Genomic DNA, 20,021 nt, shown 5'->3' with positions numbered 1-20,021 from the left:
CAGGCGCCCCCAAAAAAAAAAAAAACTATAAATTTTAACCAATTGCCACTTATACCAGTTTAGCACACAAAAGTTTTCTGTAATCAGAAATAGCATTTACACACAATTTTTATTTTGCCCTTTAATTGACTTTATTTTGTAATGTAGGTCTATAAATCAATAGCAAACATAAATAATTCTTGTTCATGAATATTATTCTATCATACTGACACAATATTCTCTAATAGTTTCCAAGACAAATAGAACTCCAATAAGTATCTTTGGGCAAAATGTTTTTCTTTCATAATACTTACCACCAGATTTTTCTGTAAAAGTTCTATTTATACTTGCAATGTCAACAGTATTATATAACTGGAAACATTTATAAACTGGAAAGTCTCATCAAGGTTGGGCTGTATGTTATCTATTTTTGCTAAACATAAGAGACAGTGGTCCTGTGAATAGTTCTAATGTTCATCTTTACATTTAGAAAGACTGGACACTGTAGACACTGGGTTTGGGTTTATATCTTGTGTTGTCCATCTGATAACATTCTTTTATCATTTTCCCAGTAGAATCAAGGTTCCAAATGCTTAAAATTTAATCATTTATATACATATGTTAACTGATAAGTTCTTCTCAATATTCTCATTTCATGATGCTCTAACACCTACACCCTTGGGACACTGTAATTACTGTTCAGACAAAAGATATACATGTCAGATTTTCTAATTATTAATCTGAATCTTAAGTCCAGGTATTTCCAATTTATTCCAAGTGAAACATAAAATAACTGTAAAATAATAAATTCTGTACTTGTATCTTTCTCTAAACCCAATCCAATCTAATATAATTATTATTACACACAACAAAATTGTTATTACATATTAAACATAGCTTTTGCAGTGTTAAGATTTAACTTGGCCGGGGCGCCTGGGTGGCGCAGTCGGTTGAGCGTCCGACTTCAGCCAGGTCACGATCTCGCGGTCCGTGAGTTCGAGCCCCGCGTCAGGCTCTGGGCTGATGGCTCAGAGCCTGGAGCCTGTTTCTGATTCTGTGTCTCCCTCTCTCTCTGCCCCTCCCCCGTTCATGCTCTGTCTCTCTCTGTCCCAAAAATAAATAAACGTTGAAAAAAAAAAATTAAAAAAAAAAAAAAAAAAGATTTAACTTGGCCTCCCATCTGTATTCCCATGGGGAACTGAGGTGGCTCTGTTGGTTAAGTGTCTGACTCTTGATCTTGGCTCAGGTCAGGATCGCATGGTTCGTGTGTTCGAGCCCCGCGTCAGGCTCCACGCTGACAGTGTGGAGCTTGCTTGGGATTCTCTCTCTCCCTCTCTCTCTGCCCCTCCCTGCTCACTCTCTCTCTCTAAATAAATAAATAAACATTAAAAAAAATTTTTTTAATTTCTTCTACAAATTTAAATATGTGAACACTTTCCTGAAGAAAAAAAAAATCACAAAGATTATTCAATGTGAGAAATGAAATTAAAAACACAGTACCAGGGGCACCTGGGTGGCTCAGTCGGTTGAGCATCCGACTTCAGCTCAGGTCATGATCTCACGGTTCATGGGTTTGAGCCCCGCATCGGGCTCTGTGCTGACAGCTCAGAGCCTGGAGCCTACTTCTGATTCTGTGTCTCACTCTCTCTCTCTGCCCCTCCCCTGCTCACACTGTCTCTCTCTGTCTCTCAAAAATAAATAAATGTAAAAAACATTTTAAAAAAACAAAAAAACACAGTACCATTTTAAATCATCCCTCCCACACCCAAAAAAGAACTCGGGTATATACATTTAACAAAATAGGTACAGGATCTGTACATTGCAAGTTACAAAACACTGATAAAAGAAATCAAAGACCTAAACAAATGGGGAGGCATATTATGTTCATGGATTGGAAGACTCAACATAATAAGTATTTCATTTCTCCCCAAACTGACTTTTAGGCTTATTGCAATTCCTTTCCTATCAAAATATCAGCAAGGCTTTTTGTAGACATAGAGAAGTTTATTCTATATTTACATAAAAGGGTAAAGGCCAGTTAATAGCTAAAACGATACTGACAGAGAATAAAGTGAGAAGGAATCACTCCACTCCCTAGTAAGACTCCTTATAGAGCTAAAACACCAACAGAGTACAGGAATGGCAGAGGGATAGACACACAGAAAACAGAAGAGAGAACCCAGAAATACACCCACCCAAGTACAGCAAACGTCTTATTTTTAAAGGTGTGAAAGCACTTCAGTGAAGGACAGAAAGCCTTTTCAAAATATGGTGCTGGAACAATGGCATATCCAAAGGCAAAACAAATCAACCTCAACCTAAACTTCACACATTACACAAACATTAAGTCAAAATAGAACACAGACTTAAATGTAAAACATAAGACCATAAAACTTTAAAAAAAAAATAACATAGGAGAAAACATTCGGAACATAAGGCTTGGAGAATAGTTCTTCAACAGGACACCAAAAACAGTGTATGCAGAAGAAAAAGCAAAATGGATAAATTGAATATCATCAAAATTAAAAACATCTTCTCTCTGAAACACCCTGTGAATAGTAAAAGACAAACTATGGACTGGGAGAACATATTTGCCAACCACACATGTGATAAAGTATTGAAAATACATAAAGAGGGGCACCTGGGTGGCTCAGTCAAGCATCCGACTCTTGATCTTGGCTCAGGTCATGATTTCATGGTTCATGTGACCAAGCTCCCAGTCAGCCTCTGTGCTCACTGCGTGGAGCCTGCTTGGGATTCTCTCTCCCTCTCCCTCCCTCTCTCTCTCTCTGCCCCTCCCCTGCTAGCAGGCACACCCATGTGCTCTCTCAAAATAAATAAATTTTAAAAAGAAAAAAGCAGTGACAAAACCACATACTGGCAAAGATGCAGAGGAACATAAAATGGCACAGGCACCCTGAAAAGCAGTTTGGTGGTTCCTTATAAAACCAAACAGGCAATTATGACACAACCCAGAAATTGCACTTCTAGGCATTTATCCCAGGAAAATGAAAACTTCTGTTCACACTAAAACCTATACAAGAATATTTGTAGCATTAAAAAAAAAAAAAAGTTCATACCAGTTTTATTCATAATAGTGAAAAAGTGGAAACAACCCAAATGTCCATTAATTGATGAATGAGTGTCACACACATACCATGGACTACTTAGCAATTAAAAGGAACTAAGTGATATATGCAACAATCTGAATGAATCTCCAGGGAATTATATGGAGTAAAAAAAGGTCAATGGCAAAAGGTTATATAACGTTTGTCCATGTATAATGTTTGAAATGTCAAAATTAAAGAAATGAGTAACAAATTAGTGGTTGCCGAAAGTGGATGAGGGGCCAAAACAGTATGTGAGGGAAGTGGGTGTGCTTATAAAAGGGCAACAGGAAGGATCCTTGTGGCAACAGAAGTGCTCAGTATGTTAACTGTGGTGTAAATAAAACGTGTATCAAATTAAACACACACGCAGACACGGACACTAGGCCTGGGTGGCTCAGTCCATTGAGCATCTGATTCTTGGTTTTGGCTCAGGTCATAATCTCACAATTCGTGGGATGGAGCCCCACATCTGGCTCTGCACTGACAGTGAGGAGCCTGCTTGGAAATCTCTGTCTCCCTCTCTCTCTGCCCCTCCCCTGATCGCTGTCTCTTGCAAAATAAATACACAAACATTAAAAAAAAAAAAACAAATGAACACTACTACTAAAACTGAGGAAATCTGAATAGACAGATTGTATCAATGTCAATATCTTTTTTGTAATATTGTACTATAGTTTTACAAGATGTTATCATTGGGGGACAGTAGGTATTGGGTAAAGGGTACACAGGATCTCTCTGTATTATTAATTACAACTGTATGGGAATCTACAATTATCTCAATAAAATTTCAATTAAAAATAAAAAATCATTCAATTCAGTTGCACACTGTCATGGAAGTATCCTGTAATAATAATAGCAACGGCAATTTTAAGAATGCACTAGCAGAAGTATGACTGTCAGAAAACAATCGAAAAGTGGCAATGCTGGCTGGTTCTTTGAAAGAATAAACAAAATTGATAAGCCCCTAGCCAGGCTTATAAAAAAGAAAAGAGAGAGGACCCAAATAGATAAAATCATGAATGAAAGAGATCACAACAAACACTACAGAAATACAAACAACTGTACGAGAATACCATGAAAAATTATATGCCAACACATGAGGCAATCTGGAAGAAATGGACAAATTCCTAGAAACTCATGCACTACCAAAACTGAAACAGTAAGAGACAGAAAATTTGAACATACCCATAACCAGCAAAGAAACTGATTCAGTTATCAAAAATCTCCCAACAAACAAATCTCCCAGAGTCCTGGGCCAGATGGCCTCCCAGGGGAATTCTACCAGACATTCATTTTCTTAAATAGTATTCTCTTTTTATTTTTTAAGTTTATTTATTTAGAGAGAGAGAGAGAGAGCATGCACACGTGAGTTGGGGAGGGGCAGAAAGAGAGAATCCCAAGCAGGCTCCACGCTGTCAGTGCAGAGCTCGACACGGGGCTCGAACCCAAGGACCATGAGATCATGACCTGAGCCAAAACTAAGAGACACTCAACTGCACTATTCACCATGATCAAATGGGATTTATTGCTGGGCTGCAGGGCTGGCTTAGTGTTCGCAAATCAATCAATGCAATACACCACATTAACACAAGAAAGGATAAGAACTATATGATCCTCTCAGGGGCACCTGGGTGGCTCAGTCGGTTGAGGGTCGGACTTTGTCTCAGGTCATGATCTCGCAGTTCGTGAGTTTAAGCCCTGCATTGGACTCTGTGCTGACAGCTCGGAGCCTGGAGCCTGCTTCCGATTCTGTGTCTCCCTCTCTGCCCCTTCCCCCCTCATGCTCTGTCTCTCTCTGTCTCTCAAAGATGAATAAACATTAAAAAAAAAAAAAAAAAAAGAACTATAGGATCCTCTCAATAGATGCAGAAAAAGCATTTGACAAAATACAGCATCCTTTCTTGATAAAAACTCTCAAGAAAGTTGGGAGTGGAAGGAACATACCTCAGCATTATAAATGCCATATATGAAAGACTCACAGCTGTAACATCCTCAATGGGGAAAAACTGAGAGCTTTGTCACTAAGGTCAGGAACAGGGATTTCCACTCTCACCACTGTGGTTCAACTTAGTATTGGAAGTCCTAGCCTCAGCAATCAGACAACGAAAAGAAATAAAAGGCATACAAGGAAGGAAGGAAGATGTCAAACTTTCACTCTTCACAGGTGACATGATACTCTACGTGGAAAACCCAAGAGACTCCACCAAAAAACTGCTAGAATTGATATATGAATTCAACAAAGTCACAGAATATAAAATCAGCATAATGAAACTGGTTGCAGAAAGAGAAATTAAGAAAACAATCCCACTTATGATTGCCCCAAAAACCTTAAGATACCTAGGAATAAACCTAATAACCAAAAAAGTAAGTTCTGTACACTATAGAAAGCTTATGAAGGAAACTGAAGAAGACACAAAGAAATGGAAAAACAGTCCATGCTCACGGATTGAAGAACAAATATTGTTAAAATGTCGACACTACAAAGCAATTTACACGTGCAATGAAATCCCCATCAAAAATAATAGCATTCTTCATAGAGCTAGAACAAATAATCCTAAAATTTGTATGGAACCAGAAAAGACCCTAAAATTTGTATGGAACCTGAATAGCCAAAGTAATGTTGAAAAAGAAAAGCAAAGCTGGAAGCATCACAATCCTGGACTTCAAGCTGTATTACAAAGCAGTCATCATCAAGACTGTATGGTACTGGCACAAAAACAGACGCAAAGATCATTGGAACAGGATGGAGAACCTAGATATGATATGGACCCACAAATGTATGGCCAATTAATCTTCCACAAAGCAGGAAAGAATATGGAATGGAAAAGATAGTCTCTTCAAATGGTGCTGGGAAAACGGGACAGCATATGCGGAAGAAGGAACCTGGACCACTTTCCTATAACATACACAAAAATAAATTCAAAACGGATGGAAGACCTAAATGTGAGTCAGAAAACCATCAAAATCCTATAGGAGAACACAGGCAGCAACCTCTTTGACCTTGGCCACAGTAACCTCTTACTTGACATGTCTCCAGAGGCAAGGGAAACAAAAGCAAAAATGAACTACTGGGACCTCATGAGGATAAAAAGCTTCTGCACTGCAAAGGAAACAGTCAACAAAACTAAAAGGCAACCAACAGAATGGGAAAAGATATTTGCAAATGACATATCAGATAAAGGGTTAGTATCCAAAAACTATGAAGAACTTATCAAACTCAACACCCAAAAACAAATAATCCAGTGAAGTAATGGGCAGAAGACAGGAACAGACACATCGAGATGGCTAACAGACACATGAAAAGATGTTCAACATCACTCATCAGGAAGTTACAAATGTTCAACATCACTCATCATCAGGGAAATACAAATCAAAACCGCACTGAGATACCACCTCACACCAGTCAGAGTGGCTCAAATTAACAACTCAGGAAACAAGAGACGTTGGCAAGAGAGAAAGGGGAACCCTCTTACACTCTTGGTGGGAATGCAGCCACTCTGGAAAACAGAATGGAGACTCCTCAAAAAATTAAACATAGAACTACCCTATTACCCAGCATTTGACTGCTAGGTATTTATCCAAAAGATACAAAAATGCTGATTCAAAGGGGCACATGCACCCCAATGTTTATAGCAGCACTATCAAAAATAGCTAGATTATGGAAAGATCCCAAATGGCTACTGACTGATGAATGGATAAAGAAGAGGTGTGTGTGTGTGTGTGTGTGTGTGTGTGTGTGTGTGTGTGTATGCAATGGAATATTATTCAGTCATCAAAAAGAAATGAAATCTTGCCATTTGCAACAATGTAGATAGAACTAGAGGGTGTTATGCTACGCAAAATAAGTCAGAGAAAGACAAATATATGATTTCACTCATGGAACTTAAGAAACACAACAGATGAACATAGGGAAGGAAAAATAAGATAAAAACAGAGAGGGAGGCAAACCATAAGACTCTTAAATACAGAGAACAAACTGAGGTCTGCTGGCGGGGAGGTGGGTAGGGGAATGGGCTAAAAGGATGACGGGAATTAAGGAGAGCACTTGTTAGGATGAGCACTGGGTGTCATATGTAAGTGGGTTCTACTCCTGAAATCAATACTACACTGTATGTTAACTTACTTGAAGTTAAATAAATAAATTTTAAAAAATAAATAAAAGTGGAAAGTCCCCCTTTTGTTTCTGTGAGGTTTGGGAGGGTTTTTTTGTTTGTTTGTTTTTTAGAGAGAGAGCAAATGCAGGGGAGGGCAAAGGGAGGGGTGCGGGAGGGAGAAAGGGATGGGAGGAGGGAGAGGAGAGGAAAGAGAGGAAAGAAGAGAGAGAGGAGAGAGGGGGAGAAGGAGGGGAGAAGGAGGGGGAAGGGGAGGGAGAGAGACGATATCTTAAGCAGGCTCCATGCTCAATGTGGAAACTGACACAGGGCTCAATCCCACAACCCTGGAATCATGACCTGAGCTGAAATCAAGAGTTGGATGTTCAGCTGACAGAACCACTCAGCCACCCCTCTGTGAGGTTTTAATATTGATCACAGAAAAGACATTAACTGAAGACATAACCAAAATTCAAAGAACTCACTTTTCCAGAAGGATATATCCAATGCCCAGTAAGGATTAATTTTTCCTAAAGCTTTCTTCTAAATTGTGTTATTCCTAAAAGGCTACTCTAATGTTGTGATTGAGAAATAATTCTACATAATAGATTTAGGCATTTGTTAAAAAGAAGGAAACTCATTCTTATGTTTTATCATTCATCCATCCATTCAACAAATTTCTCACAACACTTGCTATGTATAAGAACGAGGCTGGGGACTCAGATGCCATCACATCCCACGACCTATCCTTCAGCCTGTTCTCAAGCACCTTCCCAAGTAGTAAGGAAAACTAAATAAACATAAAAGGACATCCAGTTTTACTGAGACCAGGAGACAGCTGCTGATTAGATTTTAATACAATTAAGTCTAATGTTTAATTTCTCTGCATATGACTGAGTACTGTGAAAACACTGAGGTTATGAAATACTAAGGGTATAAAATACTGAGGTTATGAAAATATTAGAAATTTCAGTTTTATTTTCATAGTGGTTATCATCTAGTAACTAAGTATTTTTATAAACTACAAAAATGCAAATAATGAACAATGGGGTTTTATACAGTTGACCTTTGAACAACACAGGGTTAGGGGCACCGATGCCACCCACCCCACGCAGTGAAATCCTCATAAAACTTCTGACTCCCCCAAAACTACTAGTAGTCTACTGTTAACCAGAAGCCTTAACAATAACATAGTCAATTAACACATACTCTGTATGTTATACGTATTATATACTGTATTCTTACAATAAAGTAAGCTAGAGAAAAGAAAACGTTATTAAGAATATCATAAGCAAGAGAAAATGCATTAACAGAACTTATACAGCCCACATAAAAGTGGACGCACACAGTTCAAATCCATTTTGTTCAAGGGTCAACTGTATATATGCCCTTTCTAGACCACTTCAGAAACAAATCCAGATGGAACAAAAATGCAGGTCTTAAAATAAGCTTCATGAGGGCATAAAGACTTTGGCTGTCTCTCCAACAAATCATTTTTCAATTATAGGTAATCTATAACATCCCCCAATGAATTCAAAACACTACACTTTGTAGAGTAGCCATACAGGAAATTACAAAACTCCCTTTTAAGAATGTCTCATTATTCCTTCAAATGAAATGAAGTGTTTCCCAGGGGTATCTAGAGGAGTTTTAGAATAGTTCAGTTGATATCTCTAGATCCTCACGGAAAACAAAGCAGAACACATGAGTTATATAAACTGAACTAAAATTATATATTCATTCCATATACTTTATCTTCCAACTCTTAAAGTGATTCTTTCATGTCAGCCACTATGTATTAATACAGAAACTGTGATTTTTATATATACAAATCAAATGATTTTCCCTTTTAGCTACAAAGTTATTACTAAATGTCTTACTATATAAAAAAATAAGTCCAACATGTTCACTCATCTTCATAAAGGAGTTCAACATCTTCATAAAGCCAAATACAAGCTGAACTTACCACTTTTTTAAAATCCTCTTCTGCTTCATCAAGTTTTCCTTGTTTGAGTAATAAATGACCTCTCTGTAATCTTGCCTAGAAAAAAGAAAGGGCGTTCTAAGAACCATGCATTACCAAATTTTCTTTTTTTTTTTTTAATTTTTTTTTTCAACGTTTATTTATTTTTTGGGGGACAGAGAGAGACAGAGCATGAACGGGGGAGGGGTAGAGAGAGAGGGAGACACAGCATCGGAAACAGGCTCCAGGCTCTGAGCCATCAGCCCAGAGCCCGACGCGGGGCTCGAACTCACGGACTGTGAGATCGTGACCTGAGCTGAAGTCGGACGCTTAACCGACTGCGCCACCCAGGCGCCCCCCAAATTTTCTTTAAACACAAAGAATGAAACCAAATACACTAATGAACTATTAACGAAATATTTATTTTTCCAATGCCCATTTGACTTGGCACTCTTGAGAACAATTCCTGGAACCAATGAATGTGTATAATTTTTAAGCATTAAGTATGCTTCTTTAAAAATACTTTTTGTGCTATATCCCCCAAAATTGAAAATATGTATCCACACAAATCTTGTACATGGATGTTCAAATCAATAGCTAAAAAGTAGAAATCACCCAAATTCCTATCAACTAATAAATCAATAAGCAAATGTGACATACACACACACACACACACACACACACACACACACACACACACAATGGAATATTGCTATTGTTATTCAGCATTAAAAGGAATGAAGTACTGACACGTGCTACAACATGGGTGAACCGTGAAAACAATATGCTAAGTGAAAGAAGTCAGACACAAAAGGACAAATACTGAATGATTTCATTTATATGAAATGTCCAAATAGGCAAGCCCACACAGACAGAAAGAAAAGTGGTTGCCAGAGTCCAGGGCATAAATGGGGAGGGACTGCTAATGGGTACTCGATTTCTTTTGGGAGTGATAAAAATGTGCTGGAACTAGACAGTGGTGATGCCTGCACAACCTTGTGAATACACTAAAACACCACTGAATTATACACTTTAAAAAAGGATGAATTTGATGATACGTGAATTTTATCTCAATATTTTTTTTTTGGCCATCGTAATAACTTTTTTGTCACCACAAAAAAAAGCTGTGTAATTTGGGACTTTAACAATCAAAGTTCTAGATATAATTTTGTTTTTATTAACTTTGGAAATATTCACTCTACTACAACTGAATAACACCTCTTCCCTTTTCCCATGCATCATTTTTCCCCCTCCATCTCTGGTATTCCTCTTCTCATGTGCATGATCCCATCTCTTCCAAGAATACCAACTCTCTGATGACCAATGTGACCATAAGACAGAAACCACACTGACATTCCACTAAAACCTAACACATTACTGGGGCGCCTGGGTGGCTTGGTCGGTTGAGTGTCCGACTTCAGCTCAGGTCATAATCTCTCGGTCGATGGGTTCGAGCCCCGCATTTGGCTCTGTGCTGACAGCCGAGAGCCTGGAACCTGCTTCGGATTCTGTGTCTCCCTCTCTCTCTGCCCCTCCCTCACTCACACTCTGTCTCTCTCTGTCTCAAAAATAAATAAACATTAAAAATAAAAATTAAAAAAAAAAACTTAACACATTACTTTGACAGTACAAAAAATTTCCCTGATCCTCTGTTAAGCGCATCAACACACATAAAAAGGAAAACGAAGCCACTTTAACTAACTAATAATACTAGGAAAATGAACTACTCAACTTTTGTGAAAGGTTGTGCTCAGTTAGCTAGGTAAAGTAACAGATTAAAAGAAAGTCTGACACTTGGCAATTCCATCCTAAAATAATAGTAATATTTCAAACCAAACATTCACCCATATCTAATCAGTTATCCCAAGTCCTTTTTAGATTATGGCAGGATATAAACAATAAACGGGCTACCAAATTAATTTTGAAAGCATCTAACTTATCCCATTATTTTAAGCCATTACACTAAATGCCAAACATCAGGATATCCCATTAGACTGTAAATTCCTCCATTTCTGAAGCTTGTGTGTTGGTTGCAGGGGAGGATGCCATCTAATTCAGAACTGTGTCCTTACTACAAACCACTATGTAAGTGACCTATCTCCTTTTCTTTATCTTTCCTATGACAGCCTTAATTGGAACTACTGTCAGTCACCTGACAGCCTGTTAATTCAATAGCCTCTTGATCAACTGGTTACTCAGCCTCACATCTTGTCCTACACTCCCCCCAAAAACAGAGGTCTTTCTAAGCCACAAGGATGATGTCACTGCCAAGCTTCTAAAATTCACCAAATTTACCCACTGTTCCTTTTTCACACAGATCTTTGATTCCAGGGACTTTGGATTGTTCTTGCTGCCCAGTCTACTACACGACAGCAGCTTCCTATGCTCCCCAGCTATGCCTAACAGGTCGATCCTCACCTTTAAAAACAAATTACCTCTTCCAAATTTCCTTAAGTTTTCTTTAAAGAAAGTTTAGATGCACTTACTGCAGTAAAATCCATCTTCAGTTCAATCACCTTAGTTAAATCAGGAAGTGCTGCTTTTGATTTGCCCATAGCTAAAAAGACAGTAGCTCTCCGATAGTAAGCAATATAGTTATCTGGGTCACCATCTGAAAATTAAAATAATAAATATTAGCTCTTGGTAATTTCCTTAAAAACACAAATCACCTGAACCATACTAGAGTTTCAATTCCCTTAAGGCATTAAGAGTCTTTCCATCAATAATGGGTCCAGTTGACTAGCAAGATCACTACAAATAAATCCAGAACAGGATTGGCAAACTATAGTCTCTGAGCCAAATCCAACCCACAGGCTTCAAGAATATCTTTTACATTTTTAAAGAGTTGTCAAAAAATAAAAATAAAAATAAATGCACAGAGACTGTATGGCTGAAAAGCTTAAATATTCATCATCTGGCTCTTTAGAGGAAATGTTTGCCAACCTCTGATCTAAAATATTAACTATATTCGACTCACAACTTTTATAAGTATGCAAGTCAGTCTTTGTCTTTACTGAAATTTCCTTAAGTTAAATACTGATTGAGGAGCACCTGGGTGGCTCAGTCAGTTAAGCATCCGACTTCAGCTCAGGCCATGATCTCATGGTTCGTGAATTCGAGCCCCTGTGTCAGGCTCTGTGTGGACAGCTTAGACCCTGGAACCTACTTTAGATTCTGTGTCTCCCTTTCTCCCTGCCCTCCCCCACTCATGCTCTCTCTCTCTCTCTCTCAAAATAAACATTAAAAAATTTTTTTAAAAATACTGATTGAGAATGTGACTATGCTTTATTCAGAGTTAAGAAAATTATAGACTTCCAATTAAACTGGCATATTAAATGTACAATCTCTGTTCCCTCACAAATTCCAATTAATATGGCAGTGAAGAAATAAAGGTACAAACCTTAGGACAAAGGAGGAGAATGGAAATGAGACAAGACTAAGTTACCAATATTTGAAAGAAGGAAAACAGATGGATGATTAGGTTTTTTAGCTAATTCTACTTTACTCAGTGGAAGTAAACCTTGTGCTGCCAAACAGTCCTTCTAGAAAGCAATTTTGAAATACATATGTGTGTGTGTGTATGTGTGTGTATATATAGATATAGATACAGATATAGATATATAGATATATGTCTTGACCAAATCCAGCCACGTCTTAAACAAATATTTATTTATGCACAGTTCTATCATTATAAGATTTACAACTAAAACTCTCTGAAAGTTCTACCCCTGAAGGTCTTATCATCTGAAAAACATGACCAATGGCAATCTATGACAGGATGGTTTGTCATCATTCAAAATCATGGTTTTGAGCAGTTGTTAATGGCATTAACCTACCTGAACCACTGCTGAGCAAAAGAGGACAGGAGGAGAAAGTAAAGCTATAAAACCATATATGAGAGAAGATATACAAATGGCCAAAAGCACATGAAAAGATGCTTACCATCACTAATCATTAGGGAAAGGTAAATCAAAACCACAGTGAGATACCACTTCCCATCCATTAAGATGGCTATTACAAAAACAAAGGAAGGAAGGAGAGAAAGGGAGAGAGAAAAATGGGGAACAACTGCTTAATGGGTAGAGTTTCAGTTTGGGATGATGAAAAAGCTCTGGAAATGGATGGTGATGCAGGTTGCACAAATATGTGAATGCGCTTAGTGCCACTAACCTAATACACTTAAAAATGGTCAAAACAGTAAAATTTTGTAACATACTTTTCATTATACTATTTTATTAGGATCATATTTTTGAAAAGCTATGAAAACCTTGCATTTTAACCATTAAAGAACTATTTTTTCCTCAAATCTGAAACAAAAACCAAAAACAATCCATACATCCCAGCTAAGCATCACTGAAATCTCTTTCCTGATCAATTTTGTTCAGGAGACCAGGAAAAAAAAAAGAGCATAGTCAGCCGCCTGTATATAGGGTATTTCCTACCAAATGCTATAATTAGCCTGAGGAAAAAGTAAGATATAGAGTAACTATACTTAAGAGCATAAATGATATATAATATTTTTAGGTTCAGTTTGTATTTGATTTAGAATGTACAATAAATTAAAAATATGTGAGTCTGGGCAGCATAACTGGCCTGAACGATGACTTGATACCAGTCACTTTTAAGTGACTGCCTCTCAAAGTAAAAGGAAATTCACCACATGTCAACAGTAGTTATCTGGGCAGAGAGATCAGATTTTCTTCTTTATACCAAACACATTCCAAAATGTTTCATAATAAACATGGAGTGCTTTTATATTCATTAATTTTTAAAAAATTAAGTTTTCCATGACTTATTTACACTAAGCAAAAAATGCTAGAAGTAACATGATTTAAGACCTGGAGTTTACATCACACATGATCATCTTCGTATGTCCAAATCCTACTCAATCTTTGAGGCACAGCTCAAATGACTCATTTGATGACACATGTGAAATATATACCTTCCATTCCCTCAATTTCCATAACATCCTATAATATAGTATACCTCTTACTGTGCCCATAACACTTATCACTCCCTCTGGTATCAATTATTTATACACACACCTCAGTCTAGAGAAAATAAAACTCCTTGAATGAATTCACTAGAGTGTCTCCATATGACCTGGCCCAAGGTATTCAAATAAAAGGAAATGGAAACAAATTCCTGATCACCACAACAAATGCCAACACTGAGACCTGCCTAGGACAAGCAAGGGGCTAAAGTCAGTACAGACATGGCTTCTTTGGTCTTTCTTTCATTTCCACAGGACATTGTAGTACTCAGCGGGTCCCTGGAGCTAGCCAGCTTTCCCACAGGGTCTCCTCAGCCCTACCATACCCCAGGAGCTCCTCCCTTGCTTCTGGCTTTGATTCCTGGGTCCTTCTCATTGAGAAAGCCCAAGAAACCCTTCACATTGGCTTCTGTTCTGTTTGCTTTCCCTAGTGCCATCCTGTTGTGGACAAGGAGGAAGCATGCCAACATCAGCCCTGCCACAGACCAAGAGAAACATTTCCCAGCCTCCGGATGAATATGGTCCACTTCCCATGGGTCTTGTTTCCAGAGCCAGGTCTGTAAACCCAGGGAGCAAATGTTCTGTTGTCACACTCTGTCCAGCCCAGAAGAGGTTTTTCTCAGAGGGGACAAAAGAGGAAGGGGGCTAAAGTCTCTGCTGCATTGCCCGCCCTCTGGTCCTTGCAGTCCTCCCAAGTTGGCACAGAGGGTATGACAGACACTGCCATCTCTTGCTTTTCAAAGAGTTGCTGCTTGTAGATTCTGACCTCACTGGTCCAGGTAAGCTTTCCATTTGGAGTGCTTTCCATCCAGGAGGCAAAGCAAACAAACATCTGGTCACCCAGTTCCCTTTTTCCCTGCCAGCCACCCCACGCAGGGATTCCAGAGAACAGACCTGGCTCTTAAAAAGATGTGCCTCACCAGGATATTCAGATCATTCTCCCATATGAAATCAGCAATGGCATGTTGAAAAACAGATGTCGGTTATTTTGACCTCTGTATCTAGTTCTTTCAAGAAAAAAAAAAAAAAAAAGAATGCTTAATGCTAGCATTGGGCAACTTATCAGAAAGTACCTACACTTCTATTTGGGGAAAAACTGACCATTTCAGTCCATGCAGAAAAACCTCTAATGAGGATTACATATGACACAGCTTTTAAGTATTTGATTACACATATATTAAAAAAATGTTTATATACAATAATCTGGAGCACTTTCATTTACTTTATTCTTCAGTTTTTAGGTATTTTTAAGATATGAAATCAGATTAGAGACCCATTTTATAACAATGAACCTACAAAATTGAGTAATCAAATGACAATGGCTCAACACATGAATCAAGAATCAATGTTCTGAGTGCCTGGGTGGCTCAGTCATTAAGTATCTGACTCAGGCTCAGGTCATGATCTCACAGTTCATGAGTTTGAGTCTCACACTGGCCGAGCCCTGCTTCAGGTGAGCACGAACCCTGCTTCAGGAGAGCCCCCGCTTCTCTCTCTCTCTCTTTCCTCCCCCACCTCCCACTGCCCCTCCTGGGATTTTCTCTCTCTGCCCCTCGTTCACTTGCTCTCTCTCTCTCAAAATAAATAAATGTGCTCTTTATTTTTTTTCTTTTTTTTTTTCATGTTTTCAGCGAACACCTTGTTTTGTTTCTTAATTTATTGTCAAGTTAGCTAACATACAGTGCATACAGTGTGCTCTTGGTTTCAGGTATAGATTCCTGTGATCCATCGCTTACATAAAACACCCAGTGCACATCCCAACAAGTCCATACGCAAAGCCCATCACCCATTTTCCCCTCTCCGCTGCCCCTCTCATCAACCCTCTGTTTGTTCCCTGCATTTAAGAGTCTCTTATGGTTTGCCTCTCTCTGTTTGAAACTATTTTTTCCCCTTCCCTTCCCTTCCCCCCATGGTCTTTTGTTAAGTTTCTCAAGTTCCACATATGAGTGAAAACATGAGATCTGTCTCTGACTTATTTCACCCAGCATGATACCCTCCAATTCCATCCACGTTGTTACAAATGGCAGGATTTCATTCTTTGTCATTGCCAAATAGTATTCCATTGTATATATAAACTACATCTTCTTTGTCCATTCATCAGTTAATGGACATTTGGGCTCTTTCTATAATTTGGCTATTGTTGAAAGCACTGCTATAAACATTAGGGTACATGTGCCCCTATGAATCAGCACTCCTGTATCCTTTGTATAAATTCCTAGTAGTGCTATTGCTGCATCGTAGGGTAGTTCTATTTTTAATTTTTTAAGGAACCTCCACACTGTTTTCCAGAGGGGCTGTACCAGTTTGCATTCCCACCAACAGTGCAAGAGGGTTCCCATTTCTTCACATCCTCGCCAGCATCTGTTGTTTACTGAGTTGTTAATTTTAGCCACTCTGACTGGTGTGAGGTGGTATCTCAGTGTGGTTTTGATTTGTATTTCCCTGATGAGGAGTGACGTTGAGCATCTTTTCATGTGCCTGTTGGCCATCTGGATGTCTTCTTTAGAGAAGTGTCTATTCATGTCTTCTGCCCATTTCTTACTGGATTATTTGTTTTTTGGGTGTTTAGTTTGGTAAGTTCTTTATAGTTTTTGGATACTAATCCTTTATCTGATATGTCATTTGCAAATATCTTCTTCTATTCTGTCAGTCGCCTTTTAGTTTTGTTGATTATTTCCTTTGCAGTGAAGAAGCTTTTTATCTTGATGAAGTCCCAATAGTTAATTTGTCCTTTTATTTCCCTTGCCTTCAAATCAATGTTCTTAGTCGTATGAGGTCACATGAATGGCAAAACAAAATAGTTTTCCCTAGATCTTCATCTTAAAATACCAACAGTTCCTAGAACTAGTGTCCATTCCTGTATCATTGTGCATGAAGTAGCAACTGAACAAGGATCGGTTTAAAAATTCATGCTTGGGGCGCCTGGGTGGCTCAGTCGGTTGAGCGTCCGACTTCAGCTCAGGTCACGATCTCACGGTCCGTGAGTTCGAGCCCTGCGTCGGGCTCTGGGCTGATGGCTCAGAGCCTGGAGCCTGCTTCCGATTCTGTGTCTCCCTCTCTCTCTGCCCCTCCCCCATTCATGCTCTGTCTCCCTCTGTCTCAAAAATAAACATTTAAAAAAAAATTAAAAAAAAAATAAATAAAATTCATGCTTAATTTCTCATAAAACAACATATAACAACCTTGAAAATAATCACTTATCCTGTTATCCATTCAATACACAATACAGTTCATTATTTGAAATACTTGCACGCCTACCTATAGAAATACTAGATTTCATGTGAAAACATGCCATTCAAATTGTTATACTCGTTTATTAGAAACTTGAGGGGCGCCTGGGTGGTGCAGTCGGTTAAGCGTCCGACTTCAGCCAGGTCACGATCTCGCGGTCCGTGAGTTCGAGCCCCGCGTCGGGCTCTGGGCTGATGGCTCAGAGCCTGGAGCCTGTTTCCGATTCTGTGTCTCCCTCTGTCTCTGCCCCTCCCCCGTTCATGCTCTGTCTCTCTCTGTCCCAAAAATAAAAAAATAAACGTTGAAAAAAAAAAAAAAAAAAAAAAGAAACTTGAACATGAGAGATGGATTTAAGGTCTAATCTTCAAACTACTATTCAAATATGAAAAGATAAGCTGTAATAAAATACAACTAATGAAGAAAATACATCAGAAAGCCAATTACAAATGATGTTATAAACAGTGGTAGTGGAAAACAGAAAGACCACACTTGTCTAAATACAGAAAAATGTTATTCTTGCTCCCAGCTAACCCAACTCTATCCCTTCATTTAAACTTTTACTGAGCACCTACCAGAGAGTAAAATAATAATGGCAAAATAGGATACTACCTATCTTTAAGATGTGTGTGTGTGTGTGTGTGTCTCTCTCTCTCTCTCTCTCTCTCACTCACACACACACACACACACACACACACACACACACACAGAGGAGTATTACTCAGCCATAAAAAAAAGAATTAAATCTTGCCATTTGCAACATCATGGATGGACCTAAAAGGTATTATGCTTTATGCTAACTGAAATAAATCAGGAAAAGATAAATACCATACGATTTCATTTATTTTATTTTTAAAGGTTTTAGTTTTAATAAACCTCTACACTCAACATGGGGCTTGAACTCACAACCCCAAGATCAAGAGTCACATGCTCTACCAACTGAGCCAGCTAGGCACCCTCCACACGATTTCACTTATATGTAGAATCTAAAAAACAGCATAAGCAAACAAACAACAGACTCTTAAATACAGAGAGCAAACTGATGACTACTGGATGGGGTGGGGTAGAGAGATGGGTAAAATAGATTAAAAAAAAATATTTATTTTATAAAAAAGAGATGAAACACACAGTAGGGGAATATACTCAATAATACTATAATAATGTTGTATGATGACATGACTACACTTATTGTGGTGAGCACTGAATCATGTGTAGAATTGTCAATCACTATGTTGTCCATCCACCTGAAACTAACATTGTATACTAATTATACTTCAATAAAAATAATGACAATGGTAATAACAACAATGAGATTCTATCTATCCTTAAGAAGTTCACAATCTTTTGCATTAGAACATGATGTTTAAAAAGTCATTAAGGTACTTTCTTTCCTTCTGTCTAAATGTGAATAGTAAATGCCCATCCCCATTTCACAAATGAGGTCCAAATGTGATAGAAAGCACCATGATACGTTTGTGACAAATAAATGTAGGCATAGGTTTTGTTTTTTGATTTAGCAAAACTATAAATGTGATACTGACTTTCTTACCAAGCAAATAGAGAAAACTATCATTTCAGACATGCCTACCATTTAATCCACCACATTAGACAGGCATTCCTGCCCGATATAGCTCAGACATTCTGTTAGGTCTATCAAAAAAGTGATTTCAGACCCTAGAATTCATTATTTCCTTAAGACCATGCAGCGGGAATGAGAGTGAGGTCATTTTCACATTGCACTGCAGTTTTCTCTAATGATAAATCTCTAAACAATACTTGTGTCTGACTACTTCATAACATTGAAATGGATGCAACTGTTTTAGAAGACTAATTGGAAAGCGATAATCAACATCCTTCCTTAAATCACAGTTTCCGACAGATCAAGAATATTTCCCCATCTTAAATCTTAAAACTCCTGCCAAAAAATATTCATATGCCAGATACAAAAAAACTTCATATCACTGATAGACCCGTACCACTCTGTAGGAACAATGTGACGCTACTGAATTTTAATACATAAACCTTTTATTGTGTTAAAAATGTAATCATAAAACATACCAAGCCCAAGTAATTTTCAAAATGCACCTAGTAATTTTTCAAGAATGAAAATGGAAGGGTGCCACAACCATAAATAATGTCAACTACAGCATTATAATAAGAAATGATCCATTGATACTTACAATGCTGCCAGCCAAATTCTATTACAAACTTTCACATCAATTTCTAATCACAGAAGTTAAATAAAGTACATCACAAAATTTAGAAGCTGGGAAGTGTAACAAATGAATAAACATTTAATGAACTCTTTTACACAGTCAGTTTAAAGCAATGTATTAAACCACGGGTGATATTTCACCACAGAAGATTGGCATATATTTTACAGCAGCCCAGCTCTACCGCCTACAGCAACAAGCACACAACTTGTTAGTCTACAAGTCAGGAGACCCGGACAAATTCACTGTTGGTGAGACGCTCTCCCTAACTCACTGGGCTACCTGAAGCAGCCAGTGTGGCCATGCTAAATGTAAACCAGACAACTGAAACAGAGGATCTAACATTCTTTTCTGATAAACACACTTTTAATAGGAGGGTCAGTAGGCCATGACACCACCACCCCCCTCACCATCTCCTGTATACTGCCATCATATACAATTTAA

General features: G+C 38.1%; 1 protein-coding gene across 1 annotated transcript in view; it reads right to left on the bottom strand.

The window, feature by feature from the left end:
• Positions 1-20,021, bottom strand: part of DNAJC3 (DnaJ heat shock protein family (Hsp40) member C3) — a 97,341-nt gene that overhangs the window by 56,266 nt on the left and 21,054 nt on the right. Inside the window, exons 3-4 of the mRNA XM_045480892.1 lie at positions 11,630-11,754; positions 9,147-9,221 (exon numbers count right to left, since the gene is read on the bottom strand). Coding sequence (XP_045336848.1) covers positions 9,147-9,221; positions 11,630-11,754 — 200 coding nt within the window. The remainder of the gene's footprint in view (positions 1-9,146; positions 9,222-11,629; positions 11,755-20,021) is intronic.

The sequence above is a fragment of the Leopardus geoffroyi genome, chromosome A1 (assembly GCF_018350155.1).
Source record: "Leopardus geoffroyi isolate Oge1 chromosome A1, O.geoffroyi_Oge1_pat1.0, whole genome shotgun sequence".
NCBI classification, from domain to species: domain Eukaryota; kingdom Metazoa; phylum Chordata; class Mammalia; order Carnivora; family Felidae; genus Leopardus; species Leopardus geoffroyi.
Note: the sequence above shows the minus strand (reverse complement) of the source record. Positions and strands in the feature narration are given on the sequence as shown.